The 26,992-nt window shown below is 34.2% G+C and overlaps 2 protein-coding genes across 3 annotated transcripts in view; one reads left to right on the forward strand and one right to left on the reverse strand.

The window, feature by feature from the left end:
* SYN2 (synapsin II) overlaps positions 1-26,992 on the forward strand; it is a 180,722-nt gene that overhangs the window by 93,965 nt on the left and 59,765 nt on the right. The window lies entirely within an intron of this gene.
* Positions 582-26,238, reverse strand: TIMP4 (TIMP metallopeptidase inhibitor 4). Its single transcript, XM_082768172.1, has 5 exons — positions 25,687-26,238; positions 8,614-8,711; positions 3,789-3,903; positions 3,004-3,128; positions 582-2,849 (listed from the first exon to the last, which is right to left on the reverse strand). The coding sequence occupies exons 1-5, from the start codon at positions 25,814-25,816 to the stop codon at positions 2,652-2,654; spliced, it is 666 nt and encodes a 221-aa protein (XP_082624298.1). The 5' UTR covers positions 25,817-26,238; the 3' UTR covers positions 582-2,651.

Genomic DNA, 26,992 nt, shown 5'->3' on the forward strand with positions numbered 1-26,992 from the left:
TGATGGCCAAAATTGGCCTTTGGTAATTTTTTATTTCTCTCCAGCAAATCAGAAAACTAATTTGACTTTATATTTGGCAGCACAAATATATGATGTCTTAATTTAGGATTGTAAATTAAAACACCCAAACTGTTTTACAGTAAAATAAAAAGTGAAACGTTGGCTATTAAGGGAAATAGGCAACTCTTCCTCAAAGGAATAATGCTGTGCATTCCTGTTGGTGTTGCAACATTTGTGCTTCCATCAAAGTGGACTTTGATAGTATTTTACTTATTGGTAAATAGATAAGGGGATAGATAACAAAGATATCTTTGTTGATTTGTAATAATTACAGTATGCCGCATTCTGTTTCCCTGGAAAGCCAAAGCAAAATAAAAAAAAAAATAATAATTAAAAAAAAAATCATAAGAGATTATAAAGATCATAAAGACTAGTTTGAAACCCTGTTCTTGCCCAGGAAAATGTGGTGTCAGTCAGTACTCTCCAGCTTTCCAGAATATATGCAGCATGGTTCTTCAGGTTTAACTCCTTCTATGTTAATGCTAGATAATATCTTTTCAGTAGGGTGAAGTGAAACATGATAGGGTTTCAACATTTTTTTCTATTTATTTAGTTTTACAGTCAAACAAAATATAAAAGCCCTTGTGTAAGTACCATTTACAATCTCCAGCAAAATAGATTTTTACTTTGTTGCTTTTCTGTAAGTATTAATTTAGCCACAAGAAAAGTAAATAATATTCATTCTCACAATTGTCTTCTCAAAGTTGCCATTGTCTGTCATTTAAATATGGATTAATGCAATTTCCAAAATAACAGAAACACTAGAACAGAGTATGTCACAAAAATCGTTTATACAGTCTTTTGCAAGTATACATTTTATATCCAATGACATATCTTAGTAAGACAATTATATAGGACATGCTGAATTTGAATAGAATTAGAAATGCCCATTCACTTAAATAAATGAATATGTTCTTCGCAATTTTAGGTCTTGATGATTTTTAAAGTTCTCAATGACAAATAGACTAAAGGCACTATGTGGAAAACTGGACCCTTGAGCCATCAGGCAATAACAGCTCTAACTCTTCATGAATCCATAGGCTAGAAATGTCACAGTATTTGTGTTAAACTTTCAAATGGATCTGATCTATCCACATGAGAACAGAACTGTCTAAATATTTTTCTCTGCCCATTGTTCTAAATTCCTATATGAGGAACAAATGAGAGTAATCTTTAGGCAAAATTGGAATGACGTTAAAGAAATCCAATAGGGAAAGTTAGAGAGAGTAAAATATAGGTTGGAAATGGCAGCTGTTACAGATCCATAACCTGTGTGATGGTTCTCATCCAATTTCTAGAGCACAAGCAGTTTGTCAACTACCTAAACTTTGGCATTTACCAAAATAATTTCTTCAGTTTTACCACTGTGAATTGAGTTACTTTTGTAAACTTAAATATGTGTGAGATTAGCTATTAACTACGGTAATCAAATTGTAAAAGTTTAGACTCTAAGAAGCTAAAAGATAAACTATGTTGCAACACTTCATTAGGGTAAGTTGTAACACTTCTCTAGGATAAGTCAGAGTTTAAAAATTTGTCATGACAGATGTCAATGGGCATTCATGAATGAGAAGTCATTAAGGCAAATTTAATGTATTATTAAATATGAACAAGTATTTGAGAGCTTTTCAGGAATCACTTGCACTGTAAGTTATTAAATATCTACTGCATATATTTTTACATGAGCTTCTAAAGCCAAGGCTTTAACAGTCCTGAAGTAAAATGACCTAGTCACACATTTAGAGAGGTGATATCAAGTACTACAGCTGCAGTGATGATGGTCATGTAAATTTCTGTAAATATAAACAGTTTTCTCTTGTCATTATTTATGTTGGTTCTATAAAATGCTGAAGCATTAGAACATCTGCCTTCACGGTCTGCAAGGTATAGCTAGTTCACAGGAATACTGAATTGGATAAGGGGATTTTGATTATCAAGGCTGTGTTATAACTTAATTATCTATGAAAGTTATGACTCTGTAAATAAAGAAACCTGTGACATAAGTAACATACAAAATATGGAGCACAGATTGGTTTAATCACTAAAGTGTTTAACTTGTTTTGACAGGTAAGGAAAAAAACACAAATTTTTGAATCTTTTATAGCAAATTGTTATAATACTTTGCATATACACTGTACAATAATTCTTTTGTATCAGAAGATTTTCATACAGAAAAAAAATAATAAAACATTCCTTAGTTCATCAGAAAGGTTTGGAATAAAACATGAAGCTCTTTTAATTTGTAGGTTGACAAAAATAGGGAATGAAATTCTGACCATTCTTATTTTCTTGTACATTCATATTGGTTAAAAAAAAAAAAAAAAAAAAAAGTTGTTATGCCTTAGAGAATACAGAGAAGCATTCTCAGCATGAGCATCTCTGTATAAGCTTAACTTTACAGAGTAGCTACCTCCAGGAGATTTGTTCCTCTTCTTGCCTGAGTGCCAATTCCACAGACTCATACTTTAGCTGTACAGGACAATTTGTTTTTGTTTCTAAGCAACAGATACATTAGGTGATAGCAGTTCAAAGCTGTGAGCGTGCAATGTTTGATGGAATTATACTCCAAGGCTTTTCAGGAAGTCATCACATTAAGGTTCGCTGATATCAATAAACTCTTTCTCTGGAGGAGGGCCACCTCGGTACCAGCTGCAAGTGCCATCACTTCTTTTGATACAGGCATAATGCTTGGCTTGGTGCCCATATAGCTTTCTTTCTATCAGCCAGTCTGTCCAGAGGCACTCATTTGGTGCAGTGATCGAGCAGGGCACCATGTAGCAGGTAGTAATCTAAATGTGAAATAGTACATTAATTCAGTATATTTGTGGTTTCTCAAGAAAATATAAATTATATGGTATATAAGAGTACAGTTTCCAACAGTGAAAAATTATATTGGCTGTAAGGTGGGCTCCACTAATAAAGAGTATTTTGTGCTATACTTACTTTACAGCCACAGCCCATTTGATATCTCTGATTAAGACTCTTCTTTTGAGACAAGGATAAATCATCCCATGGTTCAATGTAGTTGCACAAATGGATGAAGACTTTACCATCATTTAAAATTTGGCCTACAGCATGAAAAAAATAAGAAAAAAATAAGGCAAGCAAAGAAAACAGTTTTCTGAATGCTGAAATAAATTGAAAAGATGTCCAAAGTTTTTAACTAATTGCACCAAATTAGTCTTAGACTTTTTTCCATGGATGTTATTAAAACTGTTAGAACTATTCTGATGAATAAATGGTAAAGATTTAGCAAGGATATTTCTCACAAGATGCTGATAAACTGCCAGGAAGGGATGGATGCAAATTTGGGTAGTATGTTAAACCAGGTTACAGGACTCCATAGAAAAATCTGTAGTTACTTACACCACCAAATCTGCGTATGCATAGGTATGTGTTGTCTTGTTAAACATGTTTGTATTCATGGGAAAATCAGTAGGTTTGGTTTAAAAAGAACAATAATGGCATAGTTTTTATTTACTAACTATATAGTTACTGACTTTGACTTCCTCTGAAACTGTTTTAAGATCTTCCAGTGAAGGATGGAAAGCATGCAATATTACAATGTAATTACGGCTTAACACAATTTGTACATTTCATTCTGTTTGTATTATTTAGACAGTACATAAATATATTTTTACAAGAGCATATTTTTGCAAAGTCAATCAAATTGTACATTGAGCAGTTACTTTTGTTCTTATAGGTACATTGTTTTTTTTGACTCTTACCTGTCAAAAGATATTGTTTTTTGTTGTTAGCTTCTAGTTTCACTCCACAGAGTGATGAATCAAAAGGAGTATAGACGTACTGGACATCCTTGAGCTTTTCAAATCCTTTAAACATCTGAAAATTATCAGAAAGTAAAAGTCAGTAATGGAAAACAAATATGAAAAAACAGTTGCAAGCAACAAGTGGAAATACATGGGGCATCTCTTGAAAAATGTCTCTTGAAGTCTCAACTTTGATGAGAAAATACCAACAATTAGACCCCATCTCTACATCATATGAAATGTCCATTGTTTTCAGAAGGAAATTAGGTCCTTTTTAAATTTAGTTATAGTTTTGAAATCTACTTTTTCAGTATTTTTAATGGATCTTTAAAGCTTTCTCTTCAAATTATATTCTACAGACATCTTTGTCTACACACATCTACTTCTTTAAGAAATAACCCACACCATTCATTTTAAGCAAAGTTCTGCAGTGTTGAATCTTTGAAGATGCAAAAAATTTTCTTTACATGTTTACATGGGAAATCTTATCTTGATCAGTGTAATGGTATATAACTTCAAGAACATGAAACATGTTAAGGAATGGAGCATTATTCTTATATTCTGTCATTAAAACATGTTGTTTTTCCATATCTAATTGATAATTTTCCTAATGCAACCTTCTCAAGTAACTGTTGGAAACTGGGATCTATTTAGGATTTATGGCCTTCAGCACCAAAGTGAATAAGCTCAGAATCAAAGCCCATGCAGTGCTCAGATTATCTGCTCCTTTACTAGCATTTCCAACTTTGAAAATAATGCTTAAAGTAACCATTAGAAGATTAATAACAAATATAGTTATATCCAAATCAGAGAGGGAACCGTAAGATGCTAATCAACTTCAGAATGCTTGTCATCACCAAATATGACATAACTGAAACCCCAGCACTCCAGGGGCCCTGTTTGGCTACATCATGCTGTGTGTTGACAGCTGTGGACGATTGCAAGCTTCACAGCTCCCAGGGGCAAACTCTCCCAATAGCAGCTGGCGTCTCTGGAAAATATGCTCACATTACCCAAGTTCTCTTGGGAGATTTAAATATTAAAGGGCACTTCAAAATACACAGTAACATGTTAGGGTTTTTTTTAAGCCTTAATTTACAAAATTAAAAAAAAAAAAAAAGTCAAAGGTGTTGTTATTGGTCTTCCCATCCAAAATTATTAGATGGTAACTTGAAATACTTAGTAGAAGTAAACATCCTCCAAAGCAAACAAACAAACAAAAACACAACTGTAGCCTGTACAGCAGTGAAAATATTAGAAAATGTATATAATGTTGATGGACAATGTATTTAATTTCATTGGATAAATGTAGTCTGGTATGTCAGCCAAATGTAAAAGATCTCAAAAAGCTGGCCAGATGAGGAAGCAAGAGCAGGACAGGTATGTTGCACAGTATCAGTCTCATTGCTAACACAAGCTTCAGGCAGACCTTCCTCACTCCCATTGAAAGCCATTTTTATACCTGCCATCTTAGGAAATGGAATCCCTAGCTTCTGCTACACTTGCACCCACGTTATTCACGGTATGTGTGCTAGACAGCTGTGTCTAGTACAAAGTAACTGCATAAACTATGCAAGCATCCTCTAAATTGAGTTCTCTTCATGTTCAGAATCTTTTGATTGTGCTATACTGTGTAGTAGAGCACAATTTTTATTTGAATAACTCACCACCTAATAGAAATTAACTTAAGTGGCATTATGTGGACAACACAAATTGATTCAACAGTAATATATACGTATATATTTATATATGTGTCCATAGCAACTAATACTGGAGGTCTGGTCAATATTGAAATGTGCATTTTGAGTTTCATTGGAGCTGCAGTTTGGTGTTAGTTTAATAAAAATATATAATAAATGAGGAGCTCCCTGCAGGCCTCATCAGGTTCGGGTTTTTGGGGTTTTTGTTTGTATTGTTTTGTGAAATTCCAGATCTGATCAGTCTCTGGTTTTGAGATAGATATAGGTTAGACCATTTCTTAAATTTTTAACCTTCTTTTTAATTTGGTAAATCGTATTTGATCTTCTCTGTCGTATTCACTCAACTCCTAGAAGTGTGGAGTCTTCTGTAAAGGGTTAGAATAGGATGTCTTGACTCAATTCTACACTGTGATATGATCCATTTACATCTGATGTTCTGGTAGGATTTATTGAAGGAAAATACAGGGAGGAGTCAGGAGAATTTACGGGCAAATATGAGAAATTATTTTGTAAGCAATCAAGAAAAGGAACTCTATAATAAATATATATGTATTAATATTTGACATATGCTGTTTAGATTGTTTCAAATGTTATCATCTGAGAGAAAAGATAAGAAATAGTGTGATAAGGTTATTGCTGTGATCAGAAAAGTTTTAAGTTATTCAGGAAACTGCAACGATACACAGTGTCACTGATCCATGTAGGTCAGACTTTGAAGACAGCTGACAAGATATCCTTGTGATGTTATTAGCACTTGCAAATTAAGCTTGAATCAGATTCTCAGAAAAAATCTTACGTCAGTCTCTGAATAGTCCCACTCCACTGAAGTAGCCAAATGTGGCCCATGGTGTACATCTACATTATTTTAGTTTATTCCTTTCCACTTATCAAATGTTTACAAGCATGAACTTCTATAAATTCCTCACTCTTTTTACTTTTTGTAGCTCAGTGCAAACTTTACAGTGTTATCCATAACGCTTTTCTGTTAAACTTGTTTATTTAAAAGTGAATATTTCTTGATAATTTTTCAGTATACCCGGTCCTGTTTAATTTTCACTGGTATGCCAACTGAGTTATAAGCTCAGAACATAACTGATTATGTAACTTTTTGTCAGTTCTTGTAAGATATACAAAGTACAGACAAAGTTGCCTCTACATTTATATTTTTAAGTGACACGTTGAGTTTTCTAGCCATACCACCAAAGAATTGAAGTGTACAGAATCTCCTGTTGGCTCAACCACTTTGTATTGCAGAGATTTCAAAACCAAATCATTTTATTGTGCTTGTTAGACAGTGAACAAGGAGCTGGATCCCAACTCAGCTGAGCAGCCTGAGTGTGCCAGGATGGAAGCCTCAGCTCCTCCTTCTTCTTAGCTGTCCTAGACAGAAGTAGGAATTTGAAGAGTGGGACCATTGTGACCCCCCTTGTCTTTAGTCTATGGTTGTGTGATAAAGAACATCTTTTATTAGATAATAAACCTCCCTGATACGTCCAGTCCTAGCTGACTTGCCTTCTGAAGCTCAGTGGAGTTAAATCAAGATCTCTTACTGATGCATGACTTTACTGATGACCAGGTCTTCACTTATGAAATTTTGGGAGAAATTCCAAAGCAGCTCCAACAGTATGTGAATGGATTGAATAAATTTCAGTGTGCTATTATTGAAGAACAGGTTTACAGGCTGGAAATAATAATCACACAAACTAGACTTCTCATTCTTCTTCTTTTTTTTTTTTTTTTTTTTCTTTTCCTGTGCTGAAGTATAAGATTTGTGTTTCTATAAAGTTACTCACTTAAGAGTTGCAGGGTAGCAACATAAAATTAAAGTTCTAGTGGGGGAAAGAGAACTGGTATTTATACAATTATTTCTATGAAGAAACATTTGGAAATATTCTTAATAGCTGAAGAAGACAATATCGCAGATGGTAGAGTTTTTTGCTTTTATTTTAACAAGGCTAAATTATCTTTAATTAGCATGTTGAAATTGCTATAAAACCTTAACAGACATCATGTATAATACTATGCTTGTGAATATTTTGAGATATTCTAGTTTACTTGAACTGATATACTAGTACAAGCTGAGGAATTGGATTTTTTTAATTATTATTTTATGAAAGCACATATCAATTCACAGTGATCTGCTGAAGTGTTCCAAGTAAATCACAGAAAGGTTAAGGTTGGAAGGGTTATACAAAATATTCCATGAAAAATTAGAGATGAGACTACCTGGAGAACTGGAAACAGAAGAAAGAAAGAGAAAAACAAAACAAAACAAACAAAAAAGCAACAGCAGCAACAGAAAACACACCATTGTAATACATCGTTTTAATTGAGAGATACTCTTTACGTATTCCAGAAACAGGTAGGTCATGACCTTTTAACATAATTGAAAGACTGATAAAGACTGATGGTAACTTCAATGGTACCAAGAAGTATCTTCTTAAAGAACATTAATGAATGTATCTTCTTGTTGGAACTTAACAAATAATGGAAAAATCTTGTGAGATTCTGAATCACTTTATTATTTTGTGTACTCCCACTTTGTGTTTGCTTTCCTAGCTTATATTCATACAATTGGATTTTTGTTTGCATGAATATCAGGGAAGGACTCCTGTTTCTGCAAATATTCCTGTCCACTTGTGAATGATCCTTGCTATTTCAGCTAGAAATGCTTTCCTCTGTTCAAAAAAAGTTTGTATCATCCAGTCAGAGTTGCAACACTGTAATGCTACATATGTGATCACGTTCTCACCAGAAACAAAAAATAAGTAAATATAGTGAATACCTTTCCATAGACTTGTTTTCATACAATCTTAATAAAGCAATTGTCAATAACAAAAGTATTATAAAAATACACTTATTTAGCAAGTAGCTGTTTTGACCTTCATGAGTTTTCCTTTTTTTCTCCTTTCCCCCCCCCCCTTTTTTCTTTTTTAATACTTCTATTCTAATTCTGTGTTGTTCACCTACTCTAACCTTGGAGGCAGATGGATCCTTTTGCAGCTTAAACCATTTGGGGTTTAATTGTATTTATATGCAGAGGTTATTGTTGAACTTCAAATTAGCTGAGTGATTCCATGTACCTTTATTTGTTTGATTTCATACCGGATCATTTTGTGGGTATCAAGAGGATCATCACTGGCAGGAACCACCTTTTCACTGGATATTTTTGCTCGAATCACTGTAATAAAGGAAAAAAAAAAATGTAAATAGACATACACCTGATTTTACAAGCAATAGCTAAAATTACATTTATCTTAATTTTTTCTTTTTTGATAGATTTTAGCTTTTTTTTTTTTAGAACTAGATTTTAAGGCTTGTCATTAGAGTGTGTTAAGAGCAGAAAATAACAAATGGGCTACCTATGATACAAGTACTTATTTTTGACAGAGGTATGTTCTATTGCTTACATATTTCCTGACATTTACATCCAAATTTTCAAAATCCTTAGTGCTACCCTTGAGTTAAAATATCCATAACTAAATTAGAGCAAGGCTAACTGTTGAGGTTCATGCTAATTATGGTTATGGCTGCTATGATTATGGACATTTGAAATAAGTTACCACTGAGTTTTGCTAAAGTAGTCCTTCAAAATCTTTGAAAGACCTGCATACCATAACTTTTGATAAAACACTATGATCAGGCAGCAAGAGAAAAGGAAACTCCCATTGAAGACATTTATCAGTTTATCAGTTTATCAGTTAAATAGACTTGAAATTGACACTCAGAAAGACCAGGCTAGGCAAGATTAATGCATCAATTTTACTCACAAAATAAGAAGACAAGCATACTTTCACTCACTTTCCTAAGACCATATATTTTGGCATTTTATTAGTGTCCTTAGTTGTGTTAACCTGTATAAATGAATTACTCCCTCTCTTGACACATTCCATTTATTTCCTATCCTTTAAGCAAGGAAAGTAAGAAATTTTGTGATGGAGGAAATGATTTTTTCTCCTGTCTGTGTTTGTTTTAGGCATCTCTCATGTATATTGTTTAAAATATACCAGCAGTATTTGTCGCAGAGAATAACGGCATTCTAAGAATATAGCATGTTACATTGAGGCCAGAATTTCTCGATGTACTTCTACACCTCCCAGAAACAGTATGGAGTCCAATTTTTGCTTGGTTCTGGATGGCTGCTATTGCAGCTTCTCTGCAGACATCCTACTTGTCAGAACAATCTGTATCTCCATGGAGGGATAACGGCAAGGGCCTTAGTAGTCAACAGTCCAATCTCACTTCAACTGTAAATCCAATTCATAATTGTGCAGAGAGAGATCTGTCCAAGGACATCCACATTTTTAAAGGGAACGGTTGGATTCATTCTCTCTGTCATAGGTATGCCACTTTTTGCAGATATGACAGCGACTAGAAATTATTTCTCAGCATGGAAGCAGTTCACTGCCTCCCTGAGCCCCTGTTCCAGGATTTGACTATTCTTATAATGAAATCCTCATACTTTTTGTTACCTTCAAGCTGAAGCAGCTTTATTATTATTATTATTTTTTTGGCATAAAAATCCTGCTTCTTCCTCCCCTCCCCCCAAAATATGTATGCAATACATTAACCTCCAACCATCAAATAAAAACAATAAGAAACTCAAACTGTAATTTTTCTTACAGCCAAATGGAGGTTAGTCTCATATAAGAATGGGCAATTCTCATTTCCTCTCTTATTAGCAGAGCAACCTAGATGTCATAATCAACATGATGCAGGTATCTGCAGCTTCAAAGCTTGAGTCCTCCATCTTTTGGCACAGTGCTCCCTTCTCCCAAGCCATTCAAACTCTTAAAGCATTTTAGACTTATGTGTTGGATTGAAAGAAAAGAGTTCTTTTAAGTATGAAGAGCAAATTCCTCTTTTCAAATGGTAAGTAGCAGCATCTCTTTAATCATCTGCAGATGTGTAATGTTCCCACAAATTAACAGTACTTCTTAGGTGCTTTGATCTAATTCCAGATAAAAAGTGTTGTGGATTGTTTGTACTATACTACTGGAAAGGTCAAACTAGAATCATGTTTTGTTTTCCTTTGCAGCATTTCTTCCTAAGGAAAAGTATTCTCACAAAAGAGTTGATTCAATGTAGATGGGGCGAGACAACAGTTAGGAGCTAGCTCCATAATTTTCTTTGTACCATAATGTGTTTTATATGCAGGAAATATTTTCCTGTGTACTCAATGCAAACCTATGTAGAATAATTAAAACTACTTTTCCTACTGTATTTAATATTGAAATATTGCTAGTTTTCATATTTTTATTAAATTCTGTTCATTATGGTCTGACAGGAACATTACAGATAATCTGTAATAGCTCAAAGAGTCTCCATGGAATTACATAAGGCAGAAAGGATAATATTTTGGGTTTTGTCATTACGAGATCTTTTTGTGGGCATGTAGAAAAAAATGAAAACTATTTTTATATTGTGTGTATTTCACTTACTTGTTTGTTTAAGAGAAAGCTTCCAGATGGTGGAGGAATACCAAACTAAGATTTATTTATTTTTAATGACAAGAAAGTTTTATTGTTAAAAGATGTCTAAATCTTTAGTTATTGGGGTTTTACTTTTTCTGTTCTCCTGAAATCAGATTCAAATGTATGTATATCTTTATGTGCCTTTCAAGTCTTATTTTTTTACTTTTTTTTTCTGTACTTTGAATTTTTTTTTTTCAATCATTCGTCTAGCTGTCTCCTAAAGCCTCTGATTCATGTGGTTGCTTCTGTTTTTAACCACAAGCATTTCCTGATTTAGCATTCTTGGGCCTAGCCATCTCCTCCTCACTTGTGGTTCAGAGGGTGGTTATAACTTAGGATTTCTCCTAGTCTGCACTTTCTTTCAAGAAGTGATATCAACTATATTATTGTTGGATTTGCTTCTCTATTTGGCTGAGAAGAGCCTCCGGTTGTTTAGGGTAATAATGCCATTTATCTATCAGACAGTTATTCATTCTTTGTGAGGAATTTGCATATATAAAATACATATGCATAGCTCTTATATTCTAATGTCAATAATTCAGTCTGCCTCAAATTTGTTCCGCATTTAAAATCTATGACATATTTCAAAAGACATTCGCTCTTATATTTCAGTAGTAGGATGTAGCATTTCTGCAGTCATGTTTTGTAACTCATGGTACTTGTAAAAAATACAAATCTTTATCCCTACTTTGCAGCTGAAAGTGGTATCAGGTATCTGAAATAAGAGTTAATGTGATCAAAGCTACATAAGGGGGGTCAATTAGAACCTTAGAATAAAAATCATACAGTTGTAGCAGTTATTGGCTCCCACTAATATGCTGTGTCCATAGTGTCAGGTTGCTGCCCCTCTGAGCAATCACTGCTTTTATTAGTAGTGTCATAGAATGTTGCAGTATAAGAAGGACAATGTTCTATATAGTATATCAGCTTGGTTATTGCACATTTATAATTAGATATAAACCAACTTGGTTACTGTGCATTTGTTATTAGATATCCGTTAAGAATATTTTTAATCCTTCTTTCCTGAATTAAGTAATTTTGAACTGCATAAAGATGGACAGATAGGGAAGCAGATGCCTGAAGCTTCGAAAATCTCTTTTGTCAGCTGATTGGACTCTAAAAACACTCAAGATGAAATTCCTGAACAAAGTTGTGTTAAGATCACAGTAACATGAGAAACAGAGACACGTATTGAGTTGTTTTATTTAGATTGGGTTCAGTATTTTTATTTCTGAGATATGATTTCTAAAAGTCTGTGAAGTACTTTTCTTCTGATAAAAAACACATTTATAAAGCCAATTGAAATAGCAGTGAACATACTTTCTTTAATGATAAGAAGAGTCACTTAATGAGAGAATATGTAGCTGTACCCTTCTCAGATGCGATAGGACAAGAAACAACTGACACAAGTTGCAACTAGAAAAAATGTGACTTGGTAGTAAGGTAAAAAATGAGTTGCAGGAAGGGTTGTTGAGTTAAGCTGACATACACAAATACTCATTGCTGATGGCCTATATTGTCACCTACAACAAAAGTTAATTTTGAAGGTAAACAAAAGGAGAGAAATGGGTGTAGAGGGGTGGAAAGAAAGAAAAGTGAGAGAGAAGAAAAGTAACAGTCCCCTGTGGTCTGCCAAGAAGGGGAAGTAAGACAAATGTTTCTGATATGAATGTCCTCTCCAGGCACAGAGGTCCCTCCTGTAATATTTTTCCCTTAGTAAACATATGGTTTTCATCAGGACCTGATTATACTCCTTCCTGCTTGATACTATTAATGATAGTGATATAATAATAGCACTAACTGAACCCTGCATTGATCGGGGCAGGTGTTACACACCAACTAGTTTAAGCTTTGTGCATGCATATTATTGTATAATACTTCTGTGAATGACTGTTACTTACTTTGTTATTCACTGTTATTTTCTAAGCTAAATTGTACAATATAAAGGGTAAGAAAAAAGTGTGAGTCTTTTGCTCATGACAGTGCCTTCCATAAGAAGCTGTCAAACCAAGAGTAGCAGGGTTTGTAAGTGGAAGGCCTAAAGAATTATAGCATTAGCCAAGAATGACAGCATGAGAATGGGAAAATGCCACAGCAGCTTAGATGAAAGTGCAGATGGAAGTCAGACTGCAGGATTGCAAATGTAAGGTATTTTAGAGGTTGAGGGTCTTAAGGCGTGATGTAGCAGAAGGTAATCAATCACCGGAACATGTTGCCCTGCGAGACTGTAAACTCACCATCCTTAGAGGTACTCCAAATTCAACTGGACAAGGCCACAAGCAGTTTGATTCAATTGAACCTGCTTTGAACAGAATGGACTAGACAACCTCTACAGGTCCCTCCCAAACTAAATTATTTTATTGATTAGAAGTGCTGGTAAGCTAAGACTGCAACACTAAGAATGCTCTTGTGCCTGAGATAGTAAAGACTGTTCTAACTAGTGCTGAACGTTTTATTTGTTTCTTAGAATTTAAAGAGTTACAGATCATTGTCATGATGGATGAATATTAAATATTAGCTGCGCTGGAATTTTCATGCTATCAGTAATAAACTGATTAAATGCCCACAATTCATATATTCAAAACTCCAGTTAACGCAATCTAGTCCTTCAGCGATTAGGTAAGTTAACGAGTAGAAGGACAAAAATTTCTAGGCTGGGATGCCTCAACTGATTTTTGTATAAAGAAGAGTTAAATCCTGTCCTTTTGGCTTGTAATGGATTCTGAGGTCATCAACAAAGTGTGATTCTGGATGCAGAGGAAACCATATTGCCCCTGGATTTATCTCCATTCATGTTCTTGTAAGTCCACTTGCAAATTTTAGAAACAGCGCCTCAGTCTTTTGAGCAATTATTTCTACCTGTCTCTTTAACGTCTGACACTTCAGTCAAGCTATTGCCAGATTCTATTGCTCATGTATTCTTGTAAGGCTGTTATATTTGTTGCCTTGCAGGGACAACGAAAAAGTGGCACAGGGAGAGGTATCTCAATGAATGTATTGTTCTGTGGATGGGTTGAGGATGGCATCCCAGATACATATGGGAACAGACAGAAGAAAGCATTTGAAAGTGCAGAAAGAGAAAACAGAAGGTTTTGTTGTGGTTTTGTTGTTGTTTTGTTTTTTCCTGAAATTACATAGCAGTTTGCATTTTCTATAAACATAACTATAGACACACAATATATGTGGAGTACATAAATTTGAAAGGCCTTACATTCAAATGAACCCTTATATGTTAAAATGTCCTTTCACCCAAATGAGAACATTCGCATATAAAATAATGCATCTGTTTCTGCTCACCCTTCTACTACAATATTAGTTAAAATTTTGTAGTTGAACTAGATAATCTTTGAAGGTCCTTTCCAACTCAACTAGTCTATTCTATTGTATCTATACCCAGAACTTAAACTTTTTACCTCTTTGAGGTGTAGTAGTTTAAAATACAACTTGCTAAAAATATGGTTGGAATATTACAGTGTCTGTACCAGATAGATTTATACACATACTGAAAACATTCATCAAACAAACAGTCAGGAATACAGAGTCCACATAATTTGTTTGCAACTGTAAATGTTAAGTTCCCAGGTCCAGAGATCTAAAATAATTGCAGAATAAACCAGGAAACAACTGAAATGAGATCATATAGGTTTGCTATGCAAAATGGCTTTTTCTGTTGTATGTTTGTATTACCCAGGAGTACACTTTTTCCTCCTTTCTGAGGTTTCCATTCCTCATTACAGAGGATGGAAGGATAAGGGTTTTTCATGAAACATTAGTAAAACTCTTTTTGTAACCACCATCGTGAAATGGGGTTATCTGCCTGTTTGGGTGTATCAAAATAGAAATTCATGATAAATCAGTTTACCTGGTAGCAATTCTTATAGGTGCTAATACAAATTTACAGTATCTGATAAAGATATGCCTGTTTTTAATTTAAATTAGGAGTGTATATTCTTAACTGTAGAAGGCTTTCTTTGTTTTATATGCCTTTGTTTATTGTGTGGTATCATAGGGGAAACTTCCAGAACTGATGCATTAACTGATCAATGACATAATCCCGATGATAACTAGAGGTTGCAGTACAGTGTTGGTAGTGCCACAGATTATATTAGAGCAAGAGCTAATCTGGTCTATTCACCCACATACCTGGTGACAGGATGAGGGGGAATGGGCTAAAGTTGTGCCAGGGAAGGTTTACGTGGGATGTTAGGAAAACTTCTTTACCAAAAGGGAAAGGGCATTGGAATGGGCTGCCCAGGGAAGTGGGCAGCCTATCCCTGGAGGTCTTTAAAAGACATTTAGATGTAGAGCTTAGGGATATGGTTTAGTGGAGGACTGGTTAGTGTTAGGACAGAGGTTGGACTAGATGAGCTTGGAGGTCTCTTCCAACCTAGATGATTCTGTGATTCTGTAAGCCAAGAGTTGTCAACAAACATGTGCAGCCAAAACATAGGTTTCTCTTTGGGGTGTTTACCTATAGAATTAAGAACAAAAAAAAAGTTTTAATAAAACCCTGTCACTCTTTCTTTATGTGTAATCATCACAGTCCAGGATCACCCCCCTCTTTGTAGTATGTAAGTGCTTAAATACTTCATATTCTGTAGAAGAACACAGGCAAATCTGGTAATGAGATTTTCAACAGTGCTTGTCTTCTGTTTTGGGGGTGGGTAAATTAATTCGGCAGAATAAATGTAAGAGATTGAACAGGAGAAGAAGCTCGAGATCAGAGAAGGGGCAGTAATTTGTTCCTTCTTATAGCTAAAGAGCTGCTCCAGGTAGAATTTCTATGTGCAGAGTAGTCTGGCCAGCATACACAATCACTAGTCAGATTTGCTTCCAGTTTAAATCAGACATGAATCTTTAACTGTCCAAGAATTTAAATGCAAGCTAACTAAAAGACTGTGAGTAGAACTGGCTTCATCTACCATAGTCACCTGAACTCAAGTTAGAGCTAAACGATCTTAGGAGTCCAAGATAAATGCCATGAAGTCCAAATCCAGGGCATAGACACAATTTTTAATTTACCTTCTCTGTGTCCAGGTGCCATTGATATTATACCCAGTATATTTTGGTCCAATCCTACAAACTTTGGTTTAAAGAATACTGGCAAGTAAAGCTATCAGAGCTGCCAGAGGAATTCAAGAACACTGTTTTGAATAGTTGGGTTCCATGAGTACATAGACATGACAAAAACAATTACATTTATTCTTTACATTGGAAACTAGGCATTTGATATTGCTTAACCTCTCTTGCACAGAGGAGAGACTCAGAAGGCAAGGAGAATAATCTTAACCGCAAAAAGGAAGAGGAAATCTGCACAGAATTTGTCACAACAGATGAAAATGAATGAACCCACTTTAAAACAATACAATATATGCTTGGATAGAAAAGATAGTTTATACAAGATGTTGTAGAAGTCTTACTTCACACTTCAAAGCAAATTCTCATCTGTACAACATTCCCACTTTCTTAATGCAACTCTGCTATATTCTTAACTAAACATGCAGAACTGTTCAGTTATATAATAGACTTGCCACATTTTCTTATTGTAAAGCTTTGAGTTTCACCATTGAAGAAGGCAAGTGAACTTCCTTAAGTATTCATATATCTTTATATAGAAAAGATTGTAATTTATCTAAATACATATAAAAAGAAAAAAAAATTAAGTATTATCAATACATAAGGAGCATCATAACTTTGTTTTAAACTCGCAGGCATTCCTAATACTGACAAAAGAAGGCATTTCATTTGGAAGAAGACAAAGGTTATTGATGTTAACATATTTTAAAATAAGTAACTAAATATCTAACACACAGTTTTGCAGATACTCTTATTTTTAAAGCAGATTATTTTAGAGATATATAAATAATTTTAAGGAGATTTAAGATTTTTATTTCCTTAGATTCGGTATTCAATTTGCATGTGTAGTTTCCACAAGAAAGCAGTAATGCTTTCTCAATCATTAAATTCAGTAGATGCATCTGTACATGCATCTGTATAGAGGCACTTGAGCATTCACATACTCATATAATAACAGAATGTATGTATCCATTGATATGGTAAGAAGTTGTGGAAGACTGTATTATAAACATTACTTGGAGCAGGGATCATGTCTGCTACTTTTTAATGAATCAAAGTAATGATTATATCAATACATACATGTATATGATCAATATAATGTTGCAAATACAATCTCATAAAAATGCCATTATTTTTATCCAGTTCTCATTTATAATTTTCTTCATTTATTTCTCCTATAGGTCCAAGAAAGGCTCTACTGTTACTGACTTCATTTCACATATTTTTAGTTGAGATGGCCTGTACTATATGCAAAGAAGCCTGTACTCGATTATCAAAAACTACTCCATGTTTTATCACTTCCTTTATTTTTTTATTTATCTTTGAGGCACGTGAATCCTTAAGTCTATTTGCAATAAATTCAAAGGCACCTTGCACGTTTGCAAATTAACTTAAATTTCTGATCTCTGGTAGTTACAAATTTACTAGAACACTGAAACTTCTTCATCTTCTGTTCATATGCTATTTTTGAGTTTCTTTAAGGAATCTGTCAATCCTGTGGATGAGGTTCTGTCTTTTAAATGTAAAATATATCTATTTCACTGTGTTTTTCTGATTTCTTTTTAATATATATATTCCACGGTTTACACTTGCCATAATTTCCTCTATGTCAAGCGCTTCCAATGAGCTATACCACTTCTGTCATAGTTGTACAAATACCTCTGAATATCCCTTAAAAAAAAACAAAAAAAAAACAACAACAACAAAACAAAAACAAACAAAAAAAACCCACACACACACTATTATCACGTTTGCAAAATATTTTCATAGTATTCATTTTTTTTTTTTTTCTTCCTGTGCTGAAGAGTCTATGTCTCGGGTTGGAGTGAATGGAATTTGACCCTAGGTACAGAGTGAAGACTGATCCTTTTATCAAAATGATTCATGCAGTGTTCATGGGACATCAAGATGACTTCAAGATTCCCACAGTAAAGCTACCAAATTATTGATTATAATGCCAATTTGGCAATGAGATATAACAATAGCCACTTGGAAAATAAATCTAACAAATCCGATGATGTCTAATATTGTCACAGCCATATGGTATATCTTCCAAGAATCATAAGCCAAAACGACTTAGAACGTAAAGGAGATTGGAACCATTCTTCTGCACCTTTGATTTCTGAATTATTGTGCAAGATTTAATTGTTCCAGACTTCATTAGAGAGATAGAAAGTTACCTCAGGATATCTGCTGAGATACTAAGATCACTCATTCTTTTGAGATTGGAAATCTAGCAGTAAACATCTATACTTTCTGTTGTCTTTTGAGATCCAAGCAAGATGCTCTTGAACGATCTTTAAAAAGTTGGGGAAAACAAACAAACAAACACTGCTAAACATTTGGTCTATCTATCAGTTTAGATTTCAACAAGACAGAGTAGTAAGCAGCACTTTCATTTCCAAACTGTAACATAGCTCAGATGTCTGAAGCTGGTTTATTAGTTCAGCTCTAGAGATAAATAGTGATGCAGCAGCAAAACTGGTCCAATACTGAGTGAATCTGAAAAAAATCTTTCCCTCTGTGTTTGAGGGATGGATTTCTTAAACATAAGTCTACATTGTTAATATTCACTCTTTCTGCACAATTCCTAGAATGAAGGCCAAATAATCTGTAGTTCAAAATGTGTATGCTAGTTAGAAGGGGAAGACAGTGTTTTCCTGCTTTGTATCTCAGTTTTCTGATATTCCATGAATAAATGTTCATAGCCATCTGTAAAATAACTAAATCAATGGCAAAGTAACCAGTGAAACCACACATTTTGAACATCACAAAAAAAAGAGTGGAACTTGGTGGACTGTTTGGACAGAAAGGCTTTGGATCTCTATCCACATATCTGGAAGAATATAACTATAGCAGATATTTTTTTTTTATGGAAAGCAACATCTGAAAGAGCATTGCCTAGTCTTGATGATGTTTCCAGCTGCATGAGAAGGTAAGTGTGGTGACATAACAGTCTTATCTGTAACTTTAAAAACAAGTTCTGAAACTGTAGTGTTATCACTCAGTCTGAAAGAACTCAAGGGAGTTTTTTAAAAGGAAAGACTAACTTGAAACACAAGCATCGGGCCAAATCCAAGTCTATTAGCATAAAAATAGACAATAAGGAGAAAAATATGTTGCAGAAACATACACTTTACCCACTGAAGGAAAACATCACAAATGCATTTGTAAAGGTTTCATATGTTAATCCCTATGAGTTATTCTAATCAATTGATATCGCCATTGTGCAAATGATTTGGTTACAAAGGGCAGCAGTGCAGCACTTTCTTCTTTAGATGATGAATTATGATTTATAAGATATAATTGGTTGTTTTTCATGGTGTTTTTTATTCAAAAAAAATATTACTACATTCCAAGACTCATCTACTTGGAAAAAAACAAACCAACAAAATTCTGAATTCTATAAAGCAGGTATGAAAGATTGTTTTATTGCTCTTTCATATGGATGTCAATTTATACTGTTTATCAACCTTTTTTTAACATACATGATTTGCAGACCTTGATTATTCTTTTGTGGTTTATTAATAGTTGTGTTTGTCTGCATCTGAAATACACTTCCATGTGAGGTTTTCAAACTGTAGGAGGCCTATCTTTTTCAAGCACATTAGGACTTTCTGGTAGGTCAGGATTTTGTGAGGCTCTGTTTTTGGCTTGGGATGCAAAAATTCCTTGTGTTGAAGGGAAGAGTCAATTTAGTTTGGCTGCCTTGTTAAACCAGATTTTTCAGTCTCTTATTGTTATTAGAAGAATACATTAAATTTATGAGAGGTTTTTAAATCTAGTTTTTATAAACTTTCAAATGGAAGAGGTGATTTTTTTAAACAGATGTGCGGTATTCTTTTAACTAAATATTACATTAAAAATAGCATGATTTCCTAATGTTGTTCAAGGTCAGTTTTATTTTTCTGCACTGTTTTTACAGCTGCTACTCATGTTACCAGAAATATTTCTCTCTACTTCACAAGCCTCAAATACCACATCATTTGACTAGTAATCAACATCTGCCTAATTTCAGCTGAAGAATAACACTTTCTTTATACTCTGAAGTCTGTAGAACAACATACATAATGTTATTGTAGATTTCCATTCATAGCAGCATACCTCTTCTTCCATGCGGAAGAAACACGGTATTGTTGAAATACTTTTTAATGAGAAAGTTAGGGATTAAACTTGGTAGATTAATAGGATTAAGAGTTTGGCAGTCTTTCCTGTTCTCTTTTATATTATTTAATCTTTGTTCCTAAGCTTGCATTTTGTTTTCCACACTGTATGCAGCATGTTTTTGAAATCATGGGTGTTAGATTCTTACCCCTATAACGCATGCTTTTATTTAAAAGTAACACAGTTGCTGAATTATCTTATCTTGCATTTATAACATTCAGCAGTGAGATAGTATTTCTGAGTTACTTCTAAATCAGTGAACTACCATAATACTGAGATTTAGTTATACTACAAAATATTCAGTTAGCTTTTGGTTCTTTTACCTAATACTTCTTGCAAGAAACATGTTCAGGTGCTGTACTTTTCCTGTTGTTTTTATGTGCATTTTCTCAGGGAGGAAGGGAGAACTAGAATAGAAAAAAATCCTGCATGTTATTTCTGTAATTGAATTCACAGTTCCTGGAATAGAAATTCAGCCTTCATTTTGGCTTGAGATCCCTGAGAAATGGTAGCTGCATAATCCTTTCCTGTTAATGACAAGTTACTCTAGAAACATACATGTACCTATGCATTAATGTCACTGATTTCTACTCTAATAGCAGGACATCTTTATGAAGCAGAGTAAAGTCTGCCTCCATTTGGCAGGAAAATAATATAAATGCAAGTCATATTACAAGTACTATATTATTTTCCATGCTATACAGAAATCTAAAAGTCTTTAGGCAATTCCATGATGCAATCTGTGTGAAGCCCATGTCTGTCACTGAGATGCCAGGATCCAGCCATGGTCATGCAGCAAGGCTATGTTGCCCATTTTCCTCCAGCAATGGTTTCAACAGTTGGGATTTTTATGGAACTCTATTGCATCCCTGTCTTTAATGGTCTTTTGTTACATGATACAGTTATTACTTTTTGTATGACACTAGTCATAAACAAAAATTACATAGCCACTTAATCACGGTGTGACCACTGCTTGGTCACACTACTCAGAGCAAATAGGCTCTATAAGATTAAGAATATAGTGGATGCATATAACATAATACAGTATGAATAAAATATAAAGTCTACTTCAATTTTGCTTTGTACCTTTTTTCCCCTTAACTTGGAAGGGGTACTGTCAACATTTATAGTACCCTTTCCAAACCTGATTCTCCCCATCAAACAAAGTTACTTCCCACTCTAACAAATTAATCTACTCCAGTACAAAGCTAAAAGTTATATTGCAGTGAGACAAAATTGTGGGGCGCTGAGCCATGAACACTTTAATATTACAGTATGCTATTTCTATATTATTGAGTTTCATATTATACCAGAGGAACTGAAAAATTAATTCTGGTATATTTAAATAAACATTTTATAGTTATTTTTAAACATGATTAAAATTTAATATATCAGGCATTGTAAAGATATGCCAAATGATCTTGGTGATCATATGAGATTTTAACAGGCTGAAAAGACTGCCAAGCTTCAGCTGTAAAGTTTCCATTGTGTTTTGAGATGTGCCGCTCCTCTCTAAAGCTATACAATTCTCAGAAGCTATTTTATGTATTTATTTGTACTTAAGATCTGTTAGTCATTTCTATTCCAATCCCATACCCAATATACAGTAAGAAGATTGTTTTAATTTTTAAGAAAAAGCAACAAATGTAGGAATTGAAATCAGAAAGATGTCTACTTTAAAATAGGGTACTAGTGTAACTTATCTTAGAAATGCAAAGTATTTACATGTTAGTCCTATTGTCCAAAAAACCTTGCTTTTGCCTAAAAAAAGGAAAAACAGCTTGAATTAAAAGTAATAGACTTTAGAAAATAGTTATTCCTCTCAATGTATACAATTTCTCTGCTGGCTATATAATTTGATGTGAACACTGGTTTGGAATTGAGTCCAAGAGTGACTGAAGTCAGCGGCAAAAGCAAAATATGTCATCTTGACCATCTGATAAACTCAGTTTTATCCATGGTTTTTCTAAAAAAAATTTAGAGGAAACTTCTATCGTCTTGAAACTGGGGTGCCTCACTACTGAATTGGAATGGTTAAAACAGCACATCCTCATCATGTTTCATTTCCATACAGAGAAAGCCTCCTGGATTCTTTGGTGTGGATACTCAGCACCTGCAATCACTATGCAGTACATGGAACTGCTGTTTAATAAAGCTCCCATCTCCATTTCAGATGGAAATCCTTTTGACAAGTATAGGTGTTCACTGAGGTTTGAAGGCATTCTGCACATTATATTATATATATATATTATATATACATATATATATATATATATATATATAGGATTTCAGCACCATTTAGAAGAACACAAAAGAAATGTATCTATTTTCTACTAAAAGGAGCATATCTTCATGGTGCTAGGCACTTCATACTGATGAGGATTTACTTCTCTTTGAACTGAAAATTAAAACTACTGAGAAGTTCATGAGAGCTACCCAAATCTGTACAAAAATCACACCTTTTTAAAGCTAAGCTAAGCAGGAAAATTAATAAACCCAAGGTCACATAAATGGCAGAACCAACATAATAGTCATTATTTCCTATCATATCTACTACCTCATCATTACTGTTCTTCCTGTGGCATACAGCCATGTCACACATGCAATGCTCTTCACTCATCTGTTGTTTTTGTTTTAGCTACCACCTTGTCAAGACCAGAAACACTCTCTTGCTCTAGGTCTGTAAGAAACTTGACAGAAATAACAGGCTTTCTTAGGTTGTGTGGTAGCTGTTGAGTATTTATGAACAATGTAAAAGCACAAAAGCCTCCTGTCAAGAAAAGAAAAAATAGCACAGTAATAATCAGATAACAGATGTGAAAGTGAGAAGAGCTTGTCCTAGACTTAATTTCTTTGATTATGTTTTTTTTCTTGTGTATCTTACATAAATGCTAAGGTTCCTGAGTGGCGTTACACATTCTACTGGCTGAAGTAATGTCTATAGATTCAACCTCTTCCACCTCCGTTTTCACTCCGTCTAAATCCCAAGTGATCCTAAAGGAAATTTGAAAACTTACAGATAGATAGCAAAACTGAGAAATAATGCAGTAACTGAAGTACATATAATGGCTATGAGCAAGACTGAGACTATCTCACGTTTTACTTAACATGGAACTTAGAGGCATGGCATGGTTTCTTGGTTTTAATAAAATGTGATGGATTTTTATTCTGCAAGGGTATACTTGAACGTGTTTGTGAGTACAGAGATGTATGAACTATTCAACCTTTTGCAGTTATTTAGTCTTAGTAAAAAACTGGATTAGCATTTAACTACTATGGATTTTGGTAGCTGAAGAGCTGGCCTCTTTGTTTATCAATATTTTCTAAATATGAATATGTTGAAATTAAGGTACACATCTTCAGTTTGAGCTTTAATCTTCTTGTATCTTAAAAAGTATGTATATTTGTATATGTATATAAGTCTGAAGTAATCTACTACACGGGACACTTAATAGCATGGCCCAGTTTACGCATCCCCTCTTAAGAGCCAAGTAGCATGAAAGATACAGGTGTGGCTTCAGACCTGCTTTGCTTCAAAGGAAGCAGCATTGCAGAGGCATAGCCCTAATTCCTGTGGGGATTGTGCTGTGTGGCAGGACTCCAGTCTTGTGCTCCCCAGGACAGTCCCAGCCCTGGCATCAGGGATGGAGGAGCTGCCTTTGCCAAAGTGGTTTGCAGAGGTTTCTCTTACACAGGGCAAACACTCCACTGGTGTTCTCCAGCTCCTTTAAAGTCATTTTGCTCTGCTTATGTGAGGCATTGTGTCCAGAATAAAGCAATTAATTCATCCATGAAGGCTTAGAGCAGTATGTACATATAAGCAAATGTATATATATGCATATCTAAAGGTATATGTACACATATTTCTGTGAATGAATATCAGTACCTCTCTATCATATTAGAATGTATATAAATGCTATTTTAAAATGATAAATAATGAACAAAGGGATTCAAGATGTAAACATACCTTAGGTGAAAGGTGCAATTTACTTAAACAGGAGCGTCTGTGTGAGTCAGAGCCTGAGCACCAAGTCCAAATATAATGTAGTTGTATTTTACATAAATGTAAGGTACATTATGTTTTATTTAAACATATATTAAAAGTAGCATATACCTACCCTTTTAAAAATGTTTCTATGGGAATTTGCCTTAATATGAATGGCCAGAATGGTTTCCCTAAAGAGTATAGCTTGTAATGAGTATTTCCTCTGTACTGTAAAATTGTTTATTTAGATAAATCTCTAAATAAGTTTCTTGAAAATTGTTACTTCATTAAATCTAGGAATGCAGCAGATTAATGCTGTTAAATGTATACATACATAGTTAAGCTCCTGGAAGTATAACTTCTATTTTCTTTCACACCTGCACTCCAAGTTTGTAACGCCTGGTGTAGGTAATTTAATGAAAAAGATTGCTTAACACAACCAGATTAAAAAACAGTTTAACTGATGGCCACAAATAGAGCTTAGAGTTTGTCATGGCTACAAAGATTTTCTGTCAGGATATAAAAGCAATTAATCAGTATGCAGAAGGTATTGCCTGCCCCATAGAGATGCTAATTTTGTGACACTTTGGAAACTCATGTTCTACATTTACTGTTCACACTAGATGGAAGCTAACCAGCCTCAGCTTGAGCTAATGAAATCAAAAGACTGCAAAATGTCACATTTTCTTATCCCCATGCAGTCTAATTTTGAGATCTTTAGTTTCTTTCTATAAGTCATTTGACAACCATGGTGTTGATTGAATATCATGAAATAAAACTGTCCTAAAGACTGGAGAGTCGTATTTATGCAGAAGTCCTGTAGACAGCTTATCTGCATAAAATAAAGGGCATATCAGTTTTGTCCTCAAGTACTTTTTGGAAAGCAACAACAACAACAGCAAAATAAGATATTGTAGTATAGCAGAACAAAGATCGAGTGTTTCAAGATGTTGTCATCACGGACTTTTATTTTTGTTTATTTTCTTTTGTTTTTCCAGAGTGCCATAACATCTATATGCATAATATGCATATTTAGATAGAATAGTCTATTATAGATACTGTGAACAGTAGACATTTAGAAGTATTATTCCCTGCTTACTCTAAGTTAGGAGCTAATACACAAGTTGTTTTTACTAAGAAGGAAAAAAAAAGACTAAATAATATATTAATTTCAACAATTTGTAACCACAAAATATTCTTGAAAAAACAAACAAACAAAAAACCAGAACAGTTACTACCACATTTTTTCCCCCATAGCCATATTTTTAAAGGGGATGTCTGCAATCATTTTGTTTTAAAATCCTAACTGCAGACTAAGCCAACTGGTTAAAATATTCCCCTACAGCAGTACAAAAAATAAAATAAGAACAATTAAAAAAAAAAAAATGCAGCAGTTGGACTAGCTTCCTTTGATTTCCTACCATCAAACTTAGAAGCATATAGTAGTTGTGACTCACCTAAAGCAGAATCGCAGATGAGCTGCTGCGGGTGAGCAGGGGCACAGCTGCACGCCTCCACCAGCTCCTGAATTCTGTGGGTCAGCAGCAGAAGCACTGAAAACAACAAGGTACTAAGTACAGGATTCATGCTGCCTTAAGCACGGCTAATCGGTCAGCCAAGAGAAAATGCTTTCTTACTGTTGATTTTATATCTAAACTTCCTAATAACTATCTGATTACTTCACTGTTCAGTTTCAACAGCGTTGGTTTAGAAAAGCCCTCTAATGCTCAGTCTCAGTATACGGTTATGTTAACTGACTTCTAATTTCCCTGACATAGGACCCTCTTATTTATGGCCCTGACACTAACTTGTAACTCCGCCTTCCTTTAAGGAAAAAGCACATCATTGGTGAAAATCATTGTACCAGCAGTGAGGTTACCTTAGTATGTATTGCAACGTTGCTCTTATGAGTCAGTATAACTGTTAGTAATCAAAAAGCTTTACAAAAACATCTTTTAGAAGTATCTGAAGCTGGTTTTGTGATCTTTAGCAAAACAAAGATTTTTTTTTTTTTCTAGTAAATTTCCTTCCAAAACTAAAAAAAAAAAAGAAAAAGAAAAAAAAAAAAAAAAGAACAGTTCTGCTACCTTCTCTATTTTGGTCAAGTAAACAAAGCTGTCCTTTTTTAAGCTCTGTTTTCCTTTGCAGTCCCTGATCTTCCCTGCACTTCTGTGCATTTTCTTGAGATGACGTCCCTGCTTGCAGGCTGGACAGAACTTCATTCATGAAAAGGAAATGTTTCAATGCTTATTTGTAAGACTAGAACAATTGGTAGTTACAAGGAAAAATGATTTAAAAAGAAAAGCTGCAATAAAGGGCATTTTTTATTATTTTATCACAGATTTACTTTACATTTAATGTATACTGGAGGCACAACTCTTTCTCTGCATTCCTTTTTAATGTACGTGTATGTCCTGATCAGCATAGATCTGTATCTGCATTTTCTGGCTCATGCTATACATGGAACACACATAAATTCAAAAGTTGGGAAATCTTTTTCAACTGCAGATCTTCTGTTGCTATAACAGTCTGGATATGTGTTACATGTTGTTTGTTACATGTGTTAAAGTTGTTTCATGGGGGAGTTAGGAGATAAGATTTGATTAGAGAGTAATAAAATATATAGACTGACATGGACGATAGAACTTAAATAATTGCTTTTTTTTTTTTTTTTTTTTGTCACAATTCAAGCTTGAGAATTGAAAATTCATTAATGCAATTTGACCATTTCAGTGGAGACTCATGAAAATCTTTGTTGTGATT

This window comes from Aythya marila (assembly GCF_965140915.1).
Source record: "Aythya marila genome assembly, chromosome: 10".
NCBI classification, from domain to species: domain Eukaryota; kingdom Metazoa; phylum Chordata; class Aves; order Anseriformes; family Anatidae; genus Aythya; species Aythya marila.